The sequence below is a fragment of the Pan troglodytes genome, chromosome 14 (genome assembly GCF_028858775.2).
Source record: "Pan troglodytes isolate AG18354 chromosome 14, NHGRI_mPanTro3-v2.0_pri, whole genome shotgun sequence".
NCBI classification, from domain to species: domain Eukaryota; kingdom Metazoa; phylum Chordata; class Mammalia; order Primates; family Hominidae; genus Pan; species Pan troglodytes.
Window position 1 is genome coordinate 54,842,299 of NC_072412.2, and position 26,705 is coordinate 54,869,003.

Consider the following 26,705-nt stretch of genomic DNA (forward strand, 5'->3'; position numbering starts at 1 on the left):
TCCAAAGAAAAGCTTGCACCACGACGACGTCAGATGGGAAGACTTTTCACAGCTTGCTTTGGGTTGTCCCCCTCAGCTATGTGTATTAGCTGTACCGTTTTTTCCTGCAGGGTGAGGGCTGGAGAAAGAAGGCTCAACTTTTTAAGTGAAGAAGGAGGTAGCCACGACTAAGGCTGAAGCGTCTACTGCTAAGATACCTCTGACTCTCTTGTCCCCTATCTTTTTCTGTGCCTCTTGCGAAAGCAGCTGGGCTTAGGCTGCAGCACCTAAGTGGCATTGAGATTGGCTCCCTTTTTCACCATTAGTAACAAAGTTTAAAGTGTTTGTCGTCTCTTTTGTAGGTCAGATACCAAGGCTTTCTAAAGTCAACCTTTTCACTCTGCTCAGCCTCTGGATGGAGCTCTTTCCAGCAGAAGCCCAGCGGCAAAAATCTCAGGTATAATTTGTTTCATAGTTTTTCCCCTTAGAAAAGCAGTGGTTTAAAATCTGAGTTTATTGCTCCAGTTTCTGTCATAACTAAAACCAAACTTAACAAGGCTTAAGATTTAAAAAATATCTTTATTGATTAACATGACACTTTATAATTCCCAGCCGTAATAAGTCATCTTCCATTCTAAAAATACTTTCTGAGAATACCATGTTTATCAGGTACTAATGGTATTCATATGTCAGTTCGGCTAATAAGATTATTGTCTATACCGCATAATTTCCCCCAATTATATATACTGTTGGTGTTTTATCTAGGTAGTTTACCCCTCTGCCACAGAAATATATAAATTGCCTGGAGATAGAGACCATGTCTTATTTTACCTAGCATATACCCTTTAGGGTCTAGCATTATATGAGTGCTAATTGATTAATGTTGGATGGAAGTAGTCTCTTTTTGGATCTTGAAAGACAGGATCAAAACAGATTAGAAATGGGCTGTGTGCAGTGGCTTACGCCTGTAATCCTAGCACTTTGTGAGGCTGAGGTGGGTGGATCACCTGAGGTCAGGAGTTCAAAACCAGCCTGGGCAACATAGTGAAACCCCGTCTCTATTAAACATACAAAAATTAGCCAGGAGTGGTGGTATCCGCCTGTAGTCCCAGCTACGCGGGAGGCTGAGGCATGAGAATCGCTTGAACGAATCGTTGGAGGTTACAGTGAGCTGAGATTGCACCACTGCACTCCAGCCTGGGTGACAGAGCAAGACTCCATCTCAAAAAAAAAATCAGAAATGTATAGTAAGAATAATCATAAAAGCCAATATATTGGAATTGGAAGTATAAACATCCTGCGTCTTTTCTTTCTCCTACCCTTGGGGCAACAAGGGGCTAGGTTCTCATTTTCCTCCATGCTTGGAATGGCATGATGCTAGGTTCTCATCATTTCTGTTTGATAATTTTGGAAGCTTAGGGTGTTGGCATTAATTTTTATAGGGGGCCACGGCCATTGGAAAATAGTATTAGGTTAAGTTGAGCATTTAAGACTTTTTTTAAAACAGTGGTAAAAGGAGGGGGGTGGGGCAGAAAATTACACATGGCTTCTCACCACTCTAACAACATTACTGTTAATATTTTGGTACTTCCAATCTTAAGCATGAGGTTTTTTATTTTTACTCTTACAAAGTTGTAGTTATATTCTGCATGTACTCGCTGAGGTTTCCAACTTGCCCATAATTCTGCTGAAAGGTTGCTTTAGATTTTCCAAAGAAAGACTATAAATCCTTAAATTCCCACAGTACTCTTAGGAGACCACCTACTCTTTTCATTTTACTGTGGATGAGGTTTTGTGCTTGGCACTGGAGACACAAAGCAGAAAAAACATGGTCTTTATTTTCTAATGAGAAGAAACACTAGGCATTTAAACAATTAAAACAGAATTGGTGGAGTGAGTACATAGTATAAGCAGAGATGTTGGCAAGACTGGGAGCCAGGCTCTATATGGGGAAGTGAAGGAAGGATTCACAGAGAAGGTCGTATTTGCACTGAGACATGAAGGATTAGTGGACTTTTGCCCAAGCCAAGGAACTCTACATGGAAAAGCTTGGAGCAATGAGAGAATTTGTGGTCCTCAGGCCAGAAAGTGAAGTTAGGTAGAGGGAAGAGACTGGAAAGGAGCTTGACAATGTAGACAGGAATCATATCATAAAAAGCATTGTATGCCTTGCAAAGGAGTTTAGATTTTATCCTATCAATATAGAAATTGCATTGAGGAATTTTAACAGGATGTGAGGATATTCGCTTCTCATAATAAAATGATATCTCTTGATGTAGTTTCCTCCCCCAATTCCTATGTGAAGTGTTTTATAGATAGTAAAACATTATTTAAAATATTATACATCATTATTCCATATTTCTCACCCTCATCCCCCCAATCTGGCTCTACATGTTATTAATGGCTGAGAAAGCTCTTCATTTCCTTCATTAATTTTGAAATTCCTTTATTCCTTCTACTTGTTAATAGCTTAGTATTATTTTATGAAAGTAGATTTCCAAGCTGTTAGGGATTTTATGTAGTGTTGTGGTTTTTTTTGTTTTGTTTTGTTTTGTTTTCAGATAAAATTTATTTTGAAGAGCCAGATTAGAAACAAATATTTAGAGGTTTAAGACTTTTAGGCCGGGTGCAGTGGCTCATGCCTGTAATCCCAGCACTTTGGGAGCCGAGGCAGGCAGATCACAAGGTCAAGAGATTGTCGAGACCATCTTGGCCAACATGGTGAAACCCCGTCTCTGCCAAAAATACAAAAAGTAGCTGGGCGTGGTGGTGCATGCCTGTAGTCCCAGCTACTTAGGAGGCTGAGGCAGGAGAATCGCTTGAACCCAGGAGGCAGAGATTGCATTGAGCTGAGATCACGCCACTGCACTCCAGCCTGGCGACAGAAAAAAAAAGAAAAAAAAACTTATAAAAACTGGACATATTAGAGATTGAATACAAATTTTGAAAAGGCGTTCTTTTTTTTGTAAATATCCAGATGTGATCTCGTTTTAGTTCTGTTTTTTTATATACACACCACATCCTGTGCTGAAATTAAGTTTTTTTTTCAACAGGCACAAGTTATATTTAATTAGTGAGAAATGACATTTATGTTTCTATTAGGAGGGAATTGATGGCCAACTAATTGTTGAAGTTTATTTGCAAATAATACACACCCTACTGTTTCCTCATACTATATAGAGAAAGCTGTGGATCTGAGAAAACTGAGATGAAGCTTTCAGTTAGCATTTTGTTAAAAAAAATACTACCAAGGAAATTTCAAAACTATATTAGCAACAAAATTTTATACAACTTTATATCATGTTTAACAAAAGATCAAGGTTATGACTGTCATTTTCTCCCAAGCCAACAACTCTAAGTTTTCCTGGCATCTCATTCCTTCATCTGGTGGGCACCATGGAAGTTTTCTAAATGAAAATAAATAAGTCTTTTGTTTCAAATATTTTATTTGGGATCTTATTTAGAAATCTGACTCATACGCATGTCTATTTAAGGCTTTTAAATGGAAAGTTATAACACATAGCAATGAGTACAGAAGGCATCAAAACAAAGAACATCCATGTCTTCAGAAAGCCAGGCAACCTGGAACTAGGATTGACTTGGCTATATGAAAGGTTATCACTCTTAGCTCCTGGTCCTGGAGCATGCCCAGCTCCTATTCACTGCATTGGTGTCTTTCCAGCTGTGCTCCCATACCCATGTGTCCTAGGACTACAACCCTCTCACCATGGTCTTGGGTAGGCCTTTACTTCTGTTCTTACCTACAGGCCTTGGGACTCCAAGGCACTTGGGGAGGGAGAGCCTCAGGATTACTCTGGCAGTGATCTGGGTGAAAGAGGCTTTTGCATGTTAGCTTGGGAACTTGACTATCATTTTTAACATTGTTTATATGAGAAAAATGTGTTTTAAATTCCGAAAAGGGAGATTTACCAAGTATTTAGAACATGATTGTAAGTTGTCAATTACTTGTATATTTAATGTCAATAAAGCAGAAGTATATAATTTCATTAGTTCTTCTGATATCATGGCCATTGCAAAAAAGCAAGACCAATGATAGTGTGGGGGAAGAATACAGAATGAAAGGGAGCATATTGTACTCCACTTTTATAGTGTTATTTATTGTACAAACATTATCATTGAAACTGAATTTATAGCTGCAACATTTTTAAAAACTATTTTTTTCTCTTGGATTTCCTTTTTGTACTAGTTAATATCCACATAATTTTGCAGGTAGTTGCAGTCATAGCAGGAACACAATTTTGTATTTGACAGTTTTGGTACTGTTACAGGGTTGATAAGTTATTAATTTTAAATTATACAGTAAGAATACATCTAAATTTCATATGCATGTAGTATATGCTGCCATTGTGTTTATACTTGCGGAAATATTAAATTTCTCAAAATGTTGCCCAATTTTGTGCCTAATATTTCTTTACCATTTACTATAGTATATTTTTTCCAGTATTATTTGCACATGGTATTCGTAGAGTTGAGTACAAACTTTTTCCAATTAAGAGAAAAAAAATCTTCTTTAAGCTAAAGTAATAAGATTGTTTCACTTAAATTCTTTAGTCTGCTTTTGTTGTACAGAGTAAATCACAGAAATACCAAGATGCAATTAGACATGTAATTGTATTGGAAATACTGCTTTTGATACTTTACCAACATTTGTCTTACTAAAAGTATTTTTATGAGTTACCAAAGTAATATATGTTTGTTATTTTTAAAATGGACAGAAGAAAAATTTTATCATAATTCCACCTCCTAGAGACTAATTACTTTTTAAAAATTGTTTCTCAGTCTTTTTTCTCTTACTTTCTTTACTTACATGAGATCATTTAACTCTGGATCCTACCCTTTTCACTTAACATAAGAAAATACTTATGCTGTAATGCTAGTATAAACATTGGAGCAGCACCTTAGTCTAGTAATTTAGAGTAGCCAGTGGTTTTACAGCCAGCCTGCCTGGGTTCAGACTCTGGCTCCGCCTCTTACTAGTTGTATAACTTTGGGTAACTCTACCTCTCTGTGTCAGCTTCCTCATCTGTAAAATGAAATGTTACTAGTATATACTACATGAGGCTTTTATGAGAAATGAATGAGTTAATATTTGTAAAGGTCTTAGTGCCTGGCACATGTTAGGTACTATGTGTTTGTTGTTGTTGTTGTTGTTGTTATCTCCTTATTTATTTGTTTATGTATTTATTTTAATAGAGATGTGGTCTTGCCATGTTGCCCAGACTGGTCGCTAACTCCTGGGCTCAAGCAGTCCACCCGCCTCAGCCTCCCGAAGTGGTAGGATTACAGGCATGAGCCACCGCACCTAGCCTCCTAACTCTTTCCATTGTGTCTTCTGGTACCTTATGCTAAAGGCCCTCACTGTACTTTTCCAGAACAGAAGCAATGTGGCATAATGGTTAAGACAATGGATCTTGGGCTGGATCTGGCATATCCACTTAATTACCTGTGTGACCATGGTTGAATTATTTAATCTCTCTCAGCCACAATTTCCTCATTTGTACAATGGGAATAATAGGAGCTACTTTATAAAGTTATAAGGATTAAATGAGATAATTTAGGGCCTGGTACATGATAAACATGCAGTAGATGTTAGGTACTGTTATTATCATCACTCATATATATAATTATTACCACTACTAGCACCCACATCCTTACCATTTTTCTACTGATACCATCACTTCCTCTACTTCCTGTTCTGTCTGAACAGAAACCTCATTCCCAGAACATGGGTTTTCTTATGAACTTCTTTTTGATGGTTCTTTCTTTTCTAGCATCCAGCACTTGTTTCATAAGACTAGCAGGTCAACATTTACAAAGTTTCCCATTCCTACTTTAAAACTTTATCAATGTATTAACTATCCCACCCTTTTTTTTTTTTTTTTTGAAACAGAGTCTTGCTGTGTTGCCCAGGCTGGAGTGCAGTGGCGTGATCTCGGCTCACTGCAACCTCCATCTCCCGGGTTCAAGCAATTCTCCTGCCTCAGCCTCCCGAGTAGCTGGGACTACAGGTGCGCGCCACCATGCCCAGCTAATTTTTGTATTTTTAGTAGAGATAGGGTTTCACTATGTTGGCCAGGCTGGTCTCGAACTCTTGACCTCGTGATCTGTCCGCCTTAGCCTCCCAAAGTGCTGGGATTACAGGTGTGAGCCACTGCACCTGGCTATCTCACCTATTTTGGAGCTCACAGAATTCTGTGTCACTTTCTTTGTCTTAACCAACTTACTTCATAGTCACTTTCCTGTTTTCATAAATCATAAGCCCTGTGAGAGCTGCATCTTGAGCAACTAGGCTGTCATGTAGCAAGGGTTCAATAAGTATTTGTTGAACTAATAAATGAAGGACTTTGGTCCCTGCCTCAAAACTTTCTTTCTACTTCAAGTTTTCACTTTTTTCCTCATGGATATACCTGTATTCGTTTTCTATTGCTGCTATAACAGATGACCACAAAGTTGGTGGCTTAAAACAACACAAATTTATTATACAGTTCTGTAGGTAAGAGGTGTGAAATGAGCCTTACTGGGCTAAAATCAAAGTGTTGGCAGAGCCAAATTCCCTTCAGACACTCTAGGGGAGGACCTTTCCTTGCCTTTTCTACCTGTGGAGATTGTCTGTTTTCCTTGGCTCATGGGCCCCTTCCATCTTCAAAGCCAGCAATGGCCAGTCAGGTCTTTCATGTTGCATCACTGACTCTCCCACACCCCTCTTTTACTCATAATGACCCTTGTGATAAACATCGGGCCAATCAGATAATCAAGGATAATCTCCCTATGTCAAGGTAGGTGGTTAGTGCCTCAGTTCCAGCTGCAAACTGATTCCTCCTTGCCATGTAACAAAACATAGTCACAGGCTCCAGTGACTGGGACAAGGAAATCTCTGGCAGGGCATTATCCTGCCTACCACAATCCCGATCTAATACCTTTGCTACATAGTTCCTTATCTTCTCAATTCCAATTAATTTACCTCTATTCCACTTTAGTCATTCATGGCCACACTTTGGACTTTTCCATTACTCAAAACTGCCACAATTCTGAAACCATAAACTTCAGAATTTTATTTTCTCATTACAATTTCCAATCCTTCTATGTTTTGGGAAAGTACATAGGGGATAGATTATAAAGGTTTATTTACTAGGTAAAGTAGTGTGAACTTGATCCAAACAAAGTGGGAAGTCAATGTAGAGTTTCATCATGGAAAAAAAAATGGTCAAAGCCAAGGAAGCCAGCCTTTAAATATGGGAATATTGAATTAGTCATATGTCTTATGTGCTAATCTTTTTTTTTTTTCCTTAATCTGATTTTTATTAGAAAAATGAAGAGGGAAAGCATGGACCCTTAGGAGATAATGAAGAGAGGACCAGAGTATCTACTGACAAAAGACAGGTAAATTTTTATGATTTCGCATATATATGCTCATAATAACAAAGCAAAAGGAATAGTATAAAGTAGAATAAAAGTGCCTCCATTTCTACTATCAAGGGAGTTTTTAAAATACTCTTCTAAAAATGGTCTGTATATTTACAAGACTATATGTCACTCCTTTTTTAAAAAAAAAAGTACAGATGGGATTATTCTATGCTACATCCTACATCTTGCTTTAAAAAAAAAAAAAACTCTTGATGGTTCATATAGATGTGTTAAGAAATACTCTCCCTTAGTTCTCTCACACTCCCACACACCTTGCTGGGTATGCCAAGAATGCAAGGCCCTAACCACTTTTTACCTGGGTCATTTCTCAGAGTTGTGTTTGCAGTGATCAACCCTGAAGGTTGAGGTAATATCTCCCTCCAGGACAAAAAGCAATCTGGCTTACTTTCTGCTGTGAAACAGTAGGACCCTCAAGCTCAGTGTTCCTCTCCTATAACACTACCCACCCTGTGTCCAGGCAGCCATCTGTGCCCATTTGTATTACCCCTCATGGGGCTTGAGGGCAGGAAACAGAAATGATGCTCATACTGACTGCTGTGCTGCAAATAATAAAGTTCATTGTTTCTAACCCAGAAGTTTCATGTTTTCTGCTAATATCCATGAAACAGTAACAGGTTAACTTATTAGTTGGTAAGTAGGGTAAGTGCAGACTTGAAAGATGAACCTTGTTCTTTTTAATATTGTATAGTATTTCCTTGTTACTTTATTCCTTTGAGTTTTCCAGAGGTTCCGATTCATTGGGTACAGAGTGGAGACTAAGCATGTATGTTTTGAAGAGTTACCTTGATGATTCCGATGTATATTCCTAGAGATTTCCTAATTCATTCTGAGAGTGAGCCCAGTAGGAATATAGAAATAATTTGTCTCAGAATATTTACATGTTTTCATAATAAGAAAGGCCAAGGGAAAAAAAATAGTGAATCACCATTTAAGTCAATGTACTAGTCCATATACAAAACAGACTGTCCCCTTTTGCCCATGTTTTAGTGTAAAACTCTGTGACTAGGATCAAATAGATGACTTGCCAAAATGTTAGCGAAGTGAAGCAAAATCAAATTCAGAGCAGTGATTCACTGAAAAGATTCAGTCCTCTGGGAGTTGTGGTAAATGGAAGTGCCAAAATGGAATGCAACTTGAGCTTTTATTTGTTTTATTGAGTTTGGGATGGAAAAATCTTTGTCTCAAACTTGGTATTTTGGCCTTACCTAGATGCAAAATGAAAAAATACATATTTTCTGAGGTAAAAAGGACTCTGGACAAAAAAGTGATAAACTCGACCCAAAAGATTGTTCTAATAACAAATAAGTTGATGAGTGTGCTTCTCACTTGATAGGAACAATTTTTTTTTTTATGTTTTGTTCTGGCTTTATTTCTGTCTGCTTAACTAGGAAAATCTAAAGCTGAAATCATTCCCTTGCAGCCACTTCCACTGGTTACGTTGATTCAATTTAACAATAGGAGCTCTGTCAAGATCTTTTGATGAGGCAGCATTACTTCTTTTCCAAGATGATACGTATTGGCCGGGCACGGTGGCTCACGCCTGTAATCCCAGCACTTTGGGAGGCCGAGGCGGGCGGATCATGAGATCTAGAGATCGAGACCATCCTGGCTAACATGGTGAAACCCCATATCTACTAAAAATGCAAAAAATTAGCCGGGCGTGGTGGCAGCTACTCAGCTACTCCAGGGGCTGAGGCAGGAGAATGGCATGAACCCGGGAGGCGGAGCTTGCAGTGAGCCGAGATAGTGCCACTGCACTCCAGCCTGGGCGACAGAGCGAGACTGTCTCAAATCAATCAATCAATCAATCAGTCCAGCCTGGGCAACAGAGTGAGACTCTGTCTCAAATAAATAAATAAACAAACTTATTGAAAGTATTCAGAAATCAATAATAATATATACTTCGCATTTGAGGAGCATAAAACTCAAGAAATTTTGGTAGGGAGGGGAAAGTGTTCACAAATTCAAGATCAATTTAAAGCTTATTTTAAAAGCCAATATAGATAGGTTTTTCATATTTTACATACATCCTTAGGTATATATTTTGTAAAGCAGAGATTTTTGTATTCCTTTATAAATGTCCTTCTAGTTTAGGAGATGGTTGGTTAACTCAGAAATGGAATTCCATAAAATCTTCTCTGTTCCTTCTTTTTTAGATAGTTTACAAATTATTCTCCGTAATCTCAAACATTCATACTCCAAACCGAAACTGAAACTTGACTAGTTAATATCGCTTTGGTCTGATCCTTAAAGTGATTTCAGATATGCTGTATTGGGGGATAAGTATAGGGTTAAATCCCTTTGGAAGGGGATGGGGAATAGGGACACCCTCTCCTTAGCCCAAGCTCCCCTCATGTAACAGTCAGTCCCAAGCCCAAGGATCAGGTTTACATTCCTTACTTCAGAGGCTTTTGCTGTGAAAACAGCATAGACTGTTTTGTGCCTTATGCAGAACTGACTTTTTTTTTTAACCTTAGTCTGTTTTATCTGATATTGTTATACCAGCTTTGATTAGTATTTGTTTAAGTTGAGAAACTTTAGGTTCAATAGTAACACAAAACCTTCACTCAGAGAGATCCACTGGAAGTGCTTAGAACCCCAGTCAGTAACCAGTCTGCAGGGCTTAATTCAGGCTCAGCCAGTCCCTGCTCTGTGGAATATTGCTAAGGTAGCTCAAGCTCACTACTCTGACATCAAGTTCTCTCATCCTTTTTGACACTTGATGGTATGTCTTCCTTCTTTTTGTTTTTATAACTTACCTATAGTAGGAGGTGGGACCTAACTATAGTAGTCTAGACTGCCATAGTGCTAAAAATTGATACAGCCAGTAGTTTCTCAAAAGAAATTGAGAATTATCTTTACTTTGGTCAATATCTAAAATATTTTAGAATTTAAGATGACCTCTGCTTTAGTTCTGCCTTTTACCATCTGTGGGTCTTTCAGAAAGTCATGTAAACTTTCTGGGCTTTACTTATCCATGTGTAAAATCAGGGCTTTATATTCTTTATTACCATCTAGAAGCTTAATACTAAATGGTACTACACTTAATCCTATAAGAAACAAGTCAAATTGACCTAGTTCTTGCCCTTTACTAGGTTATAATGTATCTAATCTTTCACTAGAACAAATTAATGATAATTACATGCTTAATTGTTTGATTAGTAGAGCCTAGGTTTAGAAAATTTCTGGCCTAAAGTCAACACTAAAGTTTCAGAAGCTTTTTGGATCTAATGAGAAATGTGCTTTGTACAAACTCTGTTTAGATAAAGAATTAAACAAAACTTCCATTTTTATTAATAATTCAAGTATAATCCATAATATGATTATTAGGTGTTATAACTAATAAGTTGTTATTTTATATCTTAATGTAGGTAAAGAGAACTGGTCTTGTGGTGGTGAAAAACATGAAAATTGTTGGTCTCCACTGTTCTAGTGAAGATTTACATGCCGGGCAGATTGCTCTTATTAAACATGGGTCAAGGCTGAAAAACTGTGATCTTTATTTTTCCAGAAAACCATGTTCTGCTTGTTTGAAAATGATTGTAAATGGTAAGTGCAGAAAAGGGTTTGTTGGGGATTAAGAGTATTTATCTGGGATGGGCGTGGTGGTTTATGCCTGTCATCCCAGCACTTTGGGAGGACAAGGCAGGAGGATCGCCTGAGCCCAGGAGTTCACGAATAGCCTGTGCAACATAGGGAGACCCCATCACTACAAAAAATAAGTTAGCTAGGCATGGTGATGCATGCCTGTAGTCCCCACTACTTGAGATAATGAGGTGGGAGGATTGCTTGAGCCCAGGATGTCAAGGATACAATGACCCGTGATTGCGCCACTGCACTCTAAGCTGGGTGACAGAACAAGACCTTGTCTCCAGAAAAAAAAAACGAAGAAAGGAGCGTTTCTCTGAGAGCAGTCAGTGGGAACACATTTGCTAAATACCACAGAGATAATTTAGAAATATATATCTGAAAGTCAGGTGCTATGGCTTGCACCTGTAATCCCAGCTACTCAGAAGGCTGAGGCAGGAGAATTGCTCAAGCCCGGGAGTTCAAGGCTGTAGTGAGCTATGATTGCTCCACTGCACTCCAGCCTGAGTGACAGAGCAAGACCCTGTCTCTAAAAAATAAAATAAAATATATATAAATATATATCTGAAGACAGTTTGATACATTATAAGAGTAAGCATCAGAAAACATGGATTCTGGTCTCATTCATGTCTACTAACCTATTAAATGACCCTCAGTGTATGAGTAGACTAATGCTAACTGCTATAACAAAACAAAATTTCAGTGACTTAATGTACTAGATATTTATCACCTGTATAATAGTCCAGCACATGTGTTGCTAAACAGCAGGCAGCTTTCTCCATTTGGTTGATTCCTGGGCTAGGCATCTTCTGTCTCATTGCTGTTGTCACCTCTAGGGCTTTGAGTCCTCTGTATCCAGAGGCAGACTGAGAAAGAATGAGTAGAGAGGGTGAACCTGCTTCTTAAAAACCCTGACCTGGAAGTCACATACATCATTTCTGTTCTCATCCATTGTGGGAACTGTTGTTCCCACTGGGCAGCTGTCTTTCAGTGACTACTCTACACTTTGGAAGGAGGAACACAAATTTTTAATGTATAGCCATCCGTCCACACCAGGCTATTCACTAAACCTCTTTGTGCTTATGATTCTGTTTTGCACCCAGGTATATGCCGACCATTCTTTCATTTAAAAAATAATGCATCTTGTTGCATAGGCATCATGGCAGATCAAAAAACAAAAAAACTAATGTGGTTCCTAATCTTTACTCTCGAGGTGTTATTTGGGGGCCAAAATAACAATTTAATATGATGCATTATCTAGCACCAAATCAGCGATACAGGTTGTAAGTGATATTTGGTCTCAGAGGAGAAATAGTGATCCCTGCAGATTTCCATATTATGAAAGGCTGGGGCTTAAGCTTGATCTTGATGCGTCATAGGTAGGGGAAGAGGAACACATTCCTGGTCAGGGGGAACAGTGTATATGGAGTCATCAAGTTGTAAGAAGCAAAGTTCTAGGGTCAGTATTTGAAATGGAGAATTATTCTTGGAGAACAGTGGCAGATGAATTATAGTGATAGTGGAGAACTTTGAAGAACTGTAGAGCCTTTGGACTTTATCTTATAAAACAGAGTTCCTAGGCCTGTTGTGAGAAAGAGCTATTTTTATTTACAGCAAAGCCTTAAGAGTAATGATCAGATCTATGTCAAGGTCAGTGCCTTGAGCTATAAATGGCAGAACTTCTAGAAGAAATGGATCATGTGGCTAGAAACCTCTCGGCCTGCAACAAGTATTTCGAGCAGGTAGGTATCTGTGGTAGTGATTGGATTCTATATTCTCAACTGCAGTTACCAATACATTGAGAAGATAGGTATGAAAGTGGTGGTGGCATTTTTTTCACCTTTTCCCAACTAACCAGGCAGATTGGACATGCATTTTATCACTCATGTTCAACTGATCTACAGTTCCTGTTTGTAGGTAATGTGGAGACCTTGAAGATTCTTGAGAAAGATGTAACATGATTGAAATTTTTGTTGTTATTGCTGTTATTGAATTGGAACAGGGAGAGATTAGAGATTGGGAGCTTGATTAGTAGACTATTGCATTAGGCAAGGTACAAATAGGGTTCAGATGATGACATTGATACAGAAATGAAAGAATGTGAAAGAACCAAAACATTTGTTGGCTGATCTGTTCCAGATCAAGGGAGAAAAATGAATAAAAGATAGTTGTGCTTTGTGCTGAGCTAACTGTGCTGAAAGCAGTCTTAATAGCCTCGGAGCCACAAATTAGAGGGAAGAATAGGAGAGTGCAGGTAACTCATCACTGCTTGATGTCTTAAGACATTTCATCCTGACAAAAAAGATAATGAAGTATGGAAAGTCAGGAAGGACCTACAGTGGAAATGCTTGTGTATTGGTGTTGGACAATATATAAACAAAATTGCTATGTTAGATTAGGCTTATGTATTATAGTTAGTTATCTTAGGAAGGGGGCATGGTTGAACCCCATGCTATAGCTAGATTACTTTAGTTAGAGTTGCTATTACCTCAGTTATAAGGCAAAGATTGTTGTAGCACAGTGGTTCTCCAAGTGTGGTCTGTGGACTCCTGATGGTCCACGAGGTCAATGTTATTTTCATAATAATACTACCTTCAGGTTGGGCATGGTGGCTCATGCCTGTAGTCCCAACATTTTGTGAGGCTGAGGCAAGTGGATTGCTTGAGCCCAGGAGTTTGAGACCAGTCAGGGCAATATGGAGAAACCCCATATCTACTAAAAATAGAAAAATTAGCTAGGCGTGGTGATGCATGCCTGTAGTCCCAGCTACTCGGGAGGCTGAGGTGGGAGGACCACTGGAGCCTAGGATGCAAAGGTTGTGGTGAGCTGTGATCGTGCCTCACCAATGCACTCCAGCCTGGGCCACAGAGTGAGACCCTGTCCCAAAAAGCAAAAACAAAAACACTACATTCATACTAATGGTACCAAAACAATGATAGGTAAAACTACTGTTTCCGTATCTTTATTTTTATTTTATTTATTTTTTTGAGACAGAGTCTCGCTCTGTCACCCAGGCTGGAGTGCAGTGGCACAATTTCAGCTTATTGCAACCCCCGCCTCCCAGGTTCAAGCGATTCCCCTGCCTCAGCCTCCTGAGTAGCTGGGATTACAAGCGTGCACCAGCATGCCCAGCTAATTTTTGTATTTTTAGTAGAGACGAGGCTTCACCATGTTGGTCAGGCTGGTCTCGAACTTCTGACTCATGATCTGCCCACCTCAGCCTCCCAAAGTGCTGGGATTACAGGCGTGAACCACTGCACCCAGCCTGTTTCCATATCATTAAGACAGTGGTGCCAAACTGCCCTGGTAGTCGTCATACTCTTCACTGCACTCAGAGGGAAAAAAGAAAACCAGTTTTACATAAGAAGGTCCTTGATGAAACAGTAAAAAGTATCAATTTTATTAAATCCCAACTTGAGTCTGCATCTTTTTAATATTCTGTGTGAAGAAACAGGAGGTGGGTATAAAGTGCTTTTGCTACAGACCTAAGGTATGAAGATGGCTTTAAGGAAAACCATGTATGTGATTGTTTGAGTTGCAGACTGACTTATCTACTTTTTTAATGGAACATCATGAACTGACAATGGTTAGTTAGACTTGGATATTTGGCAGATATTTTCTTGAAAATATAGTGAACCTGTCACTTTCAGATAAACAACTGACAGTATTTGTTGCCAGTGATAAAATTTGAGCTATCAAGTGAAAATTAGAATTTTGGAAAACTCATATTCTCTATTATGAGCCTGACAGCATCTCACCACTTAGACTCTTTTGATGGGATTGGTGGTGATATTAATGAACGGGATTTTTTTTAATATTGTAAAATCAGTAAATCATTGTTTTCCGGATGACCAATGCACAATGCTACAAAATCATGCATGAGTAAAAGCCATTCTAAGTGCAAGACAGACCAACGGACTTTAACGTAACAGTTCAAAAAGTTTATTGATATGGTTTCAGATTCTACATTGTAACTAACCTTTAAGAAACTATCCCTTGTCAAATTTTTATGTAGTGCCAAAGAAGAATATTCACAAGTATCTGAAATGGCTGTTAAAATACTCCTTTTTCAACCACATATCTATATGAGGCCAGATAATTTTCGTATACTTCAATGAAAACAACATATTGCAACAGATTGAAAACAGAAGCAAATTTGAGCATCCAGTTGTCTTCTATTAAGCCAAATTTTTTTTTTTTTTTACAAAGCAAGTTACTTTATTAGAATTTTAAACAATGTATAAGTGATGGAATCATTCTAACAACACATCTATTCACTGCTTACAATTCCAACCAATTTCAGTTCTCTGATATCTAATGACAAGAGCGAAGACCTGTTAAAGTTCCTACCACCAGTAAAACCCACAGCTCAAAGTTGTGGGAGTGATTAACTGAGCCATAGGCCTTCATTCACATGTTTACCACATTAAAATACCACACAGTGTTTTCTTATAAGGTCAACCACCTGGGAACTAATTAACATTAGCATTAAGATTTAAATAAACTGTTAGGCACAGGGCTAGATCAGGCATTATAAAACCCTGTGGTTCCCTAGTCAAGTCACACAAATCCCCAAATATTTTAGCTTGTAACAGTTTTGTCCTTCCTCTCTTGAGACAATTATTTGGGTACTTGCTTTTGGCAATAACGTAATTCACAATGGAAGTTTCCTAACTGTGATGGTGCTTTAGGCAACTTCGGAGAATGAAGATAGAAATTATGCATGATTATATAACATGAAGAGTTTAATTTCTATTACACACTCAATTTCCATGCCCTGATTTCTCTTAGCTCTATAAACACATGTAAATCTTCTGCAGAGCTTTAAAGAGCTCTGAAAGGGAAAACACCTTTCCATATATGGAATTGATAGCATAGTACAGGCCAGGTGCAGTGGCCCACACCTGCAATCCCAACATTGTGAGGCCAGTGGGAGGACCACCTCAGGTCAGGAGCCCAAGACCAGCCTGGGCAACATAGCGAGACCCCATCTCTACCAAAAAAAAAAAAAAAAAAAAAGCTGGGTGTGGTGGTGCACACCTGCAATCACAGCCAATCTGGAGGCTGAGGCAGGAGGATTGGTAGAGTATGGGAGTTAGAAGTTACAGTGAGCTATGATGTCACCACTGCACTCCAGCTTGGGTGACAGACTGGTCTCTATTTAAAAAAAAAAAAAAAAGGTATAGTGATACACTATTAATTCCATGTATGCTAATATGAGATAGCATCCATATAAACTACTATCACGTCTTTATGTGCCAGCTACTGTAATAAGTCTTTTCAAGTTTAACTCACTGAATTCATAATGAATTATGAGGTAGCTACCATTATTTCCCCCATTTTACAAATAGGGAAACTGAGGCTGGGAGACATTATTTAACTTGCCCAAGTTTCTAAAGCCAGTTACTGGCAGAACTGGTATTTGAACCTACTTAATCTGATTCTAGAGCCTGTGCTATATAAACTCTTACCCACTATGCTATGCTATTCATTAGTATCCATTTAACAATTACTACTATTGCAATAGCTGCAATTATCACTCCTATAGTACAGGGGAATCTATCAAAGAAACACTCAGCTTTCACTTATCTATTTCTGAAAACATTTTTTATTAAAGTATAAGGTGCATTTCACTGATCTATTTTTATAATTGTCAATTTATTTAAGTACTTTGATTATATGATGTAAGAAAAATGTTAGAAATGTTTTCTGGAATTAACCAGAACACAATAAATGTGCAAAAATTAGAATAGAATTTACAGAGTTTATAGGCCACTGAAGCCCATCCATGAAACCCTTCATGAAACCCATTCATGAGGCCAAAGGGCAGAACAAACCCTCCCTGAAAATCTCAATTGGGCTTTTAGAATTTAAATTTAAATGTCTATACGAATTCTGCTGCTCAGTTTTGTCCTTCCACTCTTCTTAATTTTCCAGTGATATTGCTGATAACTATTGTTTTTCCTTTTACTATTAATCCAAATATTAAAGATATTTGTAAAAATTTAAAACAATCTCATTCTTACAAATTTTTGTTTTGGAAAATAGTTTTTTTCATAAAGCTAATGTTATTTATATTAATTTATAACAGATTATTGTTATTTTTAGTGAATTAATAAATATTTTAAATTTTGTTTTAATTTTCAAGTACAATAAATATCAGTAGATATATTCCACATAAATAAAAGCTCTTTGGGGTCCTCAATAATTTTTAAGAGTGTTAAGGAATCCTGAGATCAAAAAATTTTAGAAACTCTGCTTTAGCATTTGCCACTAATACACAAATGTCTGTCTAAAGAGGATTTTTCCCCTCTTGAATCAGGATTACTGGGAGCAGCTAAGATGCCTAGATGAAAGGTTTACCATCACTGCTGGTTAGGAAATGGATTATGAGAACTCGAACAGAGGGAAGGTGAAATGCAACCGGAGGAAACACTCTGATATGAGGTTTGAGGCCTTCAAAATTGCTTTGCAGCATAAGCCACAGTGAGTCAGGAGTACCAGGGAGTGGATAGAATGTTTATTTGTTTAACTGAGACTTTTTAGTTCATGTATTATTTTGAAGGGTAGAACACTCTGTGGGCTCTCTTTCTATTTGCTTCTGGGTACAATCACAGAAAAAAGTCTCTCCTAGCTGAAATTACATGCAGTACTAGCAAAGGGGTCTCTTTGTTATAAACTGTTCATTAATTGACGAACATTTGTGTACTTAACTATGTATAAGGCATCTCATCGTTCAATTTCAAATACAAATTAAAATATTTTTTCACATTTGTTATCCTGTTATGTTTTCTCTTTTACAAATTGTCTGTTCGTATCTTTTTGTCTCTCTTTAGGCCTTATTCTTGTCAATTCATATGTGCTCTAATGAATTGAAATATTTTCTGTATATTAAACATTACTAACCTTTCCTCTGTCACACTGATTGAAAAATGATCTATTTAGTTTGTTGTTTTGTCTTTAATTTTGTGAGCTTTAAAAAGTTAATATTGCCCTTCAGACACCATCCCAACATCACATAAGAATTTTTTCATATTATAAATTCTTTGTGGACATATTTGATAACTGTTTTATTATGAGGAGGACCATAATTAATTCAACCATTCCCCTATTTTGGTCATTTAGGTTTTTGGGTTTGGGTTTTTTGTTTGTTTAACATCTTTGCTTGCTATTTTAAAGAATGCTGCACTAAATGTGCATGCATGAGATTTCTTCTCTGTATTTAGAATATTTTCCTAGAATGGATTCTCAGAAGAATTCTCAGTCTGTGGACAGGAACATTTTTAATGCATGGAAGAGGTATTTATTCCAGATAGAAAACTAGGCAATATTAGTTGTTCCCTGTAAGATTTTAAAAAACAGCCATGGCACCATGGAGGACTCTTCGAGTATATAGTTTTAGCGCTGGGCTTTGGGATCACACTTCACAACACCAGTAATTCCACAAATGCATTCCTAGAGGCTCTGTGAGAGGCTGGGTAACTTTTTCTTGAAAAGGCCAGATAATAAATATTTTAGACTTTGCAGGCCATGTGGTGTCTGTCACAGCTACTCAACTCAGCCACACAAAAGCACCCAAAGACTATATAAGTGAATGGGTGTGTCTGTGTTTCAATAAAGATTTATTTATGGATACTGAAATTTGAATTTCTGACAGTTCGATGTGTCACAAAATGTTCTTTTGATTTGTCCAACTATTTTAAAATGTAAAACCCATTCTTAACCTGTGAGCTGTACAAAGACTGGCAGTGGACTGGATTTGGCCTGTGGGTGGTAGTTTGCCAACCCTCAGGCTATATAATAGGTGACTTGGTAATAGGCATTTATTATATTGAGGGTTCTAGATATACTGCAATGATAGGGTGGATTTTATAATGAAAACCCTAAATTCAGCATGTATCTCATAATTACCTTTCGTATTTTGTATTTCAGCTGGAGTTAACCGAATTTCATATTGGCCTGCTGATCCAGAAATAAGTTTGCTTACGGAGGCTTCTAGTTCTGAAGATGCAAAGTTAGATGCCAAAGCAGTGGAAAGATTGAAGTCAAACAGTCGGGCCCATGTGTGTGTCTTACTTCAACCTTTGGTGTGTTATATGGTGCAGTTTGTAGAGGAGACCTCTTACAAATGTGACTTTATTCAAAAAATTACAAAAACATTGCCGGATGCTAACACTGACTTTTATTATGAATGTAAACAAGAAAGAATAAAAGAATATGAAATGTTATTTTTGGTTTCAAATGAAGAAATGCATAAGCAAATACTGATGACTATAGGTTTGGAGAACCTGTGTGAAAATCCATACTTTAGCAATCTAAGGCAAAACATGAAAGACCTTATCCTACTTTTGGCCACAGTAGCTTCCAGTGTGCCGAACTTTAAACACTTCGGATTTTACCGTAGCAATCCAGAACAGATTAATGAAATTCACAATCAAAGTTTGCCACAGGAAATTGCAAGGCACTGCATGGTTCAGGCCAGGTTATTGGCATATCGAACTGGTGAGTTACATAGATCGTAAATTGGGGCTGATTGGTTGGGTTGTATTTGTCTCTGAAGTGTTCGTCTCATTTATGGTAGAGTTCATTTACTCATAGTTACTTAAGTTTTGCTGTTCATACAATATAGAGAAGTTAGTGAGACCCTTGAGTAGACAACTCTTTCTCCCAGCAGTTTTGGGATTCCTTGTAGCCTTATATTCAGTACCACATTTCTACATCAGGCCCTCATTAATCTAGGCCCTTCTTTCTGCTTCTTGCTTTTATGATTTCACTGTTCCTTGAGCCCTCCACTAAACGTAGGACAAGAAGAGAAAGGAGAGGCCCAGTGCAGTGGTTCGTGCCTGTAATTGCAACACTTTAGAAGGCTGAGACAGGAGGATCGCTTGAGCTCAGGAGTTCAAGACCAGCGTGGGCAACATAGCAAGACCTCGACTCTAACAAAAAAATTAGCTGGGCATGGTGGCTTGTGGTGGTGCATGCCTATAGTCCCGGCTACTTGGGAGGCTAAAGCAGGAAGATTGCTTGAGCCCAGTAGTTTGGGGCTGCAGTGAGCTACAATAGCACCACTGTACTCCAGCTCCAGAGACACAGCAAAACTCTATCTCCAAAAAAAGAAAAAGGAGAAAACCAAAATTATTCATTTTTGTTAACTCTTCAATATTTTGATGTACTGAATATTTAACAATTTTTAAAAAATATTTACAATAACATTAATTCAAAATAACTAATAGAATCAAGGTAAAGGAATGGTGATTATTGCAGATTCTTCCAGTTGCTGGTATGTCTTCAATCAGCAAGTTGAGAAACATTTTTACTGTATTGTATTAAGTTGTATATTTGGAAAAGGAAAATATTACTTGGGATTTTTCTTTGTTATGATAAAAGATGGCATCTGTATTTCCAAACATGGAACAATATTATCACATCTTACCTGATGTAAGATTTCTCAAAGTAGAATCATAATCACTTTTTAAAATGCATCTTTGAGATAAAGGGGAAAAAACATAGACAGGAGGAGCAGTAGAGTAAGATTTGTTTGGGGAGTGTACTTTAGTAGGATTTAAAAATTATCCCAAGAAAGAAGAGAAAGTCGTCAGAAAAGGTCTCTACAGATGCTGCTGGTCTGCAGTAGTCAACAGAAGGGAGGTTCTCAGCTGGCAGCAAATAGAATCGCCATTGAAACTTTTATAAAAAGTACAGATGCTATACTTTTTACTTTTATAAAAAGTACAAACCCCAACCCAGACCTATTAAACCAAGTCCCTAACAAAATATGGCCAAGTTCTATGTTTTTAAAAGTTCCACAAGGTGTTCTAATGTTCAGCAGAGTTAATAATTGCTCAATTCTTCTTAAAGATTTTGATTCTGTAGGCACACATTATATGACCCCAAACAATTGCATTGTGTAAAAGTCTGGTTTCATGTAATTATCTTCTATTGTGGGTTATATATTTGTTTCTTTGCCAACTCCAGCTTTGTAAAGAATTTTTCTGTAAACCATTCAAAAAGACAGAAAACATAAATGGGAACAGCTGTTGTAGCTATAATTCACTAATTATCCTTCACTAATTAGAATTCAGCAGAACCCTGCCTGTGTTCCAGAGTAAGAGGGCGATGTGAATCTGCTATTGTTTTACTGGATCTTAGTACCTCTTGCTTCTCATAGAACACCTTATCACACCAGCTGTGATTCCAGTGTTTAAAGATGCAGTATGTATACATTTGCATTTATATTGTTTATTAGATACTCTACACTACTGTATAGTTATAAGTATATCCACTTTTGTGCAGAATTTTGTACATAAAGCCCTGCTTACACATTTGATGGTCAATTTAAAAGATTTTTCAAGGTTAATTGTTGGTGATTTTTTTTTTACATGGAACTCAAATCCTGAATAGGGTGCAACTCCTCTGTCACTCACTCTACTCCACTGTGCACTCTTCCAGGGAAGAAACCATGTCTTAATCATTTTTTCCTTAGCACTAAACACAATGTGCGTTGAATGGATAAAACAAATCTTTTTATCCAAAGATAAAGGGTCCACAATCCCTTATGCAAAACTTTTGGAGCCAAATGTAAAGGAATTCAGAATTTTTCAGGTTTTATTTTATTTTTTTTGAGAGAGGGTTTTACTCTGTTGCCCAGGCTGAGTGCAGTGGCACTCATGGCTCACTGCAGCCCTCAACCTCTCAGCCTCAAGCAATCCTCCCACATCAACCTCCTGAGTAGCTTGTACTACAGGCAAACACCACCATGTCCAGCCAATTTTTAATTTTTTGTAGATATGTCTCACTGTGTTGCCCAAGCTGGTCTCGAACTCCTTGGCTTAAGCAATCTTCCTGCCTCAGCCTCCCAAAGTGCTGGGATTACAGGCATGAGCCATCATGCCCAATCCAGATTTTAAAAAGGTAATATGGTACATATACTGTTATATAGGACTCCCAGTGGCATCTGGGACAGTACCCTGTAATCACATTAATACATACAGAGTGAAAAAAGTAGGAATATTTGCACTAAGAATAATTGAGGGCTATAAATAACTCAATTTGGGTCAGATTTGGCCGCAAAATAAGTGCATCAAACTTCAAAAAAACTTGATGTAAGAGATTTCAGATCAGGGACTCTGGACCTGTAATTCTTCCTTAATGATAAATAATAACAATGACAGTTTATGGAACACCTACTATGTGTCAAGCACTGAGCTTGGTGATTTATATATGTATCTCATTTAACATTGAGGGTACTTCAGTAAGGTGGATATCCCTATGATACAGTGCGCTTCCAATTAAGCTTTTAATTTCACATTATTCAGTTTGGTTTGATGACCTCATTTCTCCCTAATTAATAGATGAAGATACCATTTCATTTAAAAATGTACATATGATTAAAATGAATTCCAAAACCTCTAACAACAGAGTTCTAAAGTGAATTGAAAGTAGTTGCTTATAATTGCTTTTTGAATGATGAATAAAGAGGATCCATAGAGATGTCATGAAAAGTATGTTACTAGCCAGGTGCGGTGGCTCCCGCCTGTAATACCAGCACTGGGAGACTGAGGCAGGAGGACTGCTTGAGGCCAGGAGTTCCAAAAGTATGTTTCTAGAATACCCGAAGGTAGCAAAAAAGTGGAAAAAAAAGTGTTTAGACTCTTGGGGAAAAAAGAGCAGGAGGAAGGCATCACATCTTATCTATCTGCTTTAAGTACTGAGTTGTGATCTCTTCGTGTCTTGTTTTCTCATCAGATTAGGTGTTTTCCAAAGCTAAGGATTATGCCTTCCTCCTGGGCCACAGTACTGATAATGAGAGTAGGCTGGAGTAATCAAGAAAGTTAACTTTTAAAACAGAACTCAGTGGTTCTCAGATATGAGTATGCCTGAGAATCAAGGGGGAGCTCAGGAGTAATGCAGATTCCTAAGCCTTGCCTGCCTCTCTCAGAGAGGTTGATTTAGGGGACTTCCATGGAAGCCAGGAGTTGCCTCTTTTTTTTTTTTTTAAATTTTAAAAACAAGCATCCAGTAATTTTGATGCAAGAGGACTGTGGAGCACCTTGGACACTGACATGACCACAGGATTGGGAGCTAAAATAACCACACCTGTGTTCTAGAACAAAAAGTTCCCCTCTGATTTTCAGTGATCAAAGAGCCCCAGGAATTTGACTCAATGATTGTAAGTTGACCTTTCCTTCAAAGTTGTACAGAGAAAACCCTGTGAATGACCAGATCATAGGGAGCAATTTCTGTAAAAATTATAGACATGAAAAGATTTTTGAGAAATTACCTCATCTGTCACCAGCCTTGATGCTGAGTGACATCAAATCTGTTTTATATGGATGAAAATTTATTCCTATTTTAAAAGACAAGTAGTAAAGAATATTCTCTTGATGTAACCAACCTTAGCTAGGCAGTAGAGCTGCATGCTGATGGAAAAATCACATTTTTTTTCCTCCTAACAAGGTTTAGTCTGTCCCCAGGCTGAAACAGAAAAAGTGGCTTCTGTGACTAAGAAACATAACATTAAAAATATGCAGTGTTGATGGTAGAAAAGGGGGCTTTTAATATGGAGAATTTTTATTCTGGTTTTTTATTTTTTCATTTTAGATTTATGCATAAATTAAATAAAACTTTAAAGATTTTGGTTTTGCAGGCAAATATAATCTTATGTTTATAACTTCTGCCACTTACCTTAGAAATGAGCATAAAGCCATTGATTTGTATTCTTGCCCACTCATGTTAAACTCTAAAGGTCTAGGAAGGAACCCAATTTTGTTTACACCAAAATCCCTTTTCCCTCTACTCTGTAGAAGGAAGTCATCTCGTGCACTCTGCTGTTCAGCCTCATTCATTTCCTTCAGAGCACAGCACATAAAGTACTGTTTGTTTCCTTGTTGCTGTTCTCCTTCACCATCCAACTGTAAGTCGTATGAGGAAGGGACTACAGTTTCCCTCACCACTGCATCCTCAGTTCTCACAGTACTTGGAACATAAGAGGCATTCAATAAATGGAAATTTTTGTCAAGGATTTCTTTTTCTTTTTTTTTTTTTTTTTTGAGATGGAGTTCTGCTCTGTCCCCCAGGCTGGAGTGAAGTGGTACGATCTCAACTCACTGCAACCTCCGCCTCCCAGGTTTAAGCAATTCTCCTGCCTCAGCCTCCCAAGTAGCTGGGATTACAGGCATGCACCACCACACCTGGCTAATTTTTGTATTTTTAGTAGAGACGGGGTTTCACCATGTTGGCCAGGCTGTGTCAAGGAATTCTTTATGTCACGGTGCAAGGTGGAGGAAAGGCCAAGCAGGTTGGATCTGGAGGGCTAAGTTTTAGTCTATTTCTTTGCCTGTTTCTGCATCTAGAAATGGAAATTTTATCTGCTTTACCTTTAGGGTAAAAATGAGATCATGAATAAACATGTTTAACATAAATTATACAAATGCTTTGTGGTATAATTTTGAAAACCAGGGTTTGCTTGAATTTGAGATGGGAAATTTTATTAGAGTATCATAACTGTTTTAAAGTTAACCTCTTAATAAGACATTCATTCTAGTTTTTAATGCAATTGTGGCACAAATTTTCTTTGTACCTTTACTGGAAAGTAGGTATTTAAAAATGTTATCATTGGAGGGATTCACTTTTAGGAAACTGTAGGGTGAAACCACAGTTTCAGTTAATCCTCCCCAAAATGAAAATGCCCTAGGGTACGTTCACAGATAATTGTTATTTTCTACGTGTAAATGTGCCACTTAACTACCTTAGTCCCTTATTAAGATTTTGATAAATACTATGGTTTTCATAATTAGTGTAATTTGTCTTAGAAATTTGAAACTCAACATTGTATAGAAGGAAAAAGTAAATCCTTAATATGTGGAATTTCTATTTTGTTTTTTAATTTTCTGTTTCAGATTAATGGTTTTAAGAAGTACAGCTTTACTTTTGCAAAGGTTTTGGTTCTACAGGGAAATTATAATCTTATGTTTGTTTATAACTTCTGCTATTTGATTTAGAAATGGGCAAGATGTCATTAACTTGCATTCTTTTTCCCTCAAGGTAAACTGAAGGTCAAAGAAAGGACAACATTTTGTTTAAATCAGAATTCTCTTCATGTACTTTCTAGCAATAGATAGATAGATAGATCCATAAAGATTTGTTTATGTTCGTATGAGAAGTTTGAACTTTTTTCTTAGCAAGAACATTTTCATAAGATATATTTTCCATGATTAGAGTATAAATAATGTTGGGAAAAGACAAATTTGGTTGTTGTGAACAGTTATTACACAAAATCCATTAGTTCTGAAACCTTTATTAAATTTTATCATCTATCAGAAGTAGTTGTTTAGAAACCGGCTTGTTAATGGAGAATCAATGAAGTTGCACTTAGTTCTGGCTACAGCTTTGAGGGACCTGACTGTGGACACTGCCATTTAGTGGCCTCCACATACGTATGTGTGACTGAGTTGGTAGTGACTCTCTCTAGTTATTTGGTACCTAGCTCCCATATTCCATACTTAAAAGTGTTTATTTTAATACTTTTCTGTAATTAGTGAAGATACAAGGATTGCTGCTACATTTATGAAGTATGTTTCAATACAAGTTTTTATTACTTTTGGAAAAATATATTTCTAAAACTAACATCATAATTTTTACTGAGTTAAATGCCATATATCTTTCAGAGGATCATAAAACAGGAGTTGGGGCAGTCATTTGGGCAGAAGGGAAATCTGTAAGTATGAAAACAATTCTTTAAATATTTAACCTGGATTTTGTTTAAACATAGTTCAGTCTTCGGTGCATTACAGGTTATTGACTGCCAAGGCGGGCAGATCACAAGGTCAGGAGACTGAGACCATCCTGGCTAACACAATGAAACCCCATCTCTACTAAAAAAAAAAAAAAATACAAAAATTAGCTGGGCGTGGTGGCGGGCTCCTGTAGTCCCAGCTACTCAGGAGGCTGAGGCAGGAGAATGGTGTGAACCCAGGAGGCCGAGCTTGCTGTGAGCAGAGATCGTGCCACGGCACTCCAGCCTGGGTGACAGAGCGAGACTCCATCTCAAAAAATATATATATATATTAATATTTTTGTAATGGTGCATTTATGAAGATCTATAAAGATTTGCTCATCCCTCAACAGTTTTCTAGATAGATGCATTCATTCAGCAAACATTTGTTAAACACTCTCTACAGGTTAGGCACTGTGCCACAGTGAATGCTGGGGATTAAAGATCACATTTTATGGCCTCATAGTTTAGTGATGGAGATGTAGAAGTAAAAAATAACTGATATGTAAGTGTAATTATAACTGATATCATGAGAACATAGAGGAGGAACCTTTGCTTGGAAAAATAAGTAAATACTCTTGGTGAATATTATTAATGTTACTAATATAATATTCTTGAAGAATAAGATAATTTCTTCAGACAGAGCAAGTCAATAGGACCAGGGGGATAACATGAATATTCTTGGTGAATATTCTTTTTTTTTTTTTTCTTGAGACAGAGTCCCCCTCTGTCACCCAGGCTGGAGTGCAGTGGTGCAATCTTGGCTCACTGCAACCTCTGCCTCCTGGGTTCAAGTGATTCTCATGCCTCAGCCTCTTGAATAGCTGGGACTATAGGCATGTACCACCACACCTGGCTCATTTTTGTATTTTTAGTAGAGATGGGATTTTGCCATGTTGACCAGGCTGGTCTTGAACTC

At 37.6% G+C, this 26,705-nt stretch overlaps 1 protein-coding gene across 3 annotated transcripts in view; it reads left to right on the forward strand.

The window, feature by feature from the left end:
• CDADC1 (cytidine and dCMP deaminase domain containing 1) overlaps positions 1-26,705 on the forward strand; it is a 45,721-nt gene that overhangs the window by 910 nt on the left and 18,106 nt on the right. For all 3 annotated transcript variants that reach the window (XM_522754.6, XM_016925714.4, XM_016925715.4), the window contains exons 2-6: positions 342-436; positions 7,306-7,380; positions 10,797-10,974; positions 18,946-19,515; positions 25,680-25,729. In XM_522754.6, the coding sequence (XP_522754.1) occupies positions 342-436; positions 7,306-7,380; positions 10,797-10,974; positions 18,946-19,515; positions 25,680-25,729 (968 nt within the window). The remainder of the gene's footprint in view (positions 1-341; positions 437-7,305; positions 7,381-10,796; positions 10,975-18,945; positions 19,516-25,679; positions 25,730-26,705) is intronic.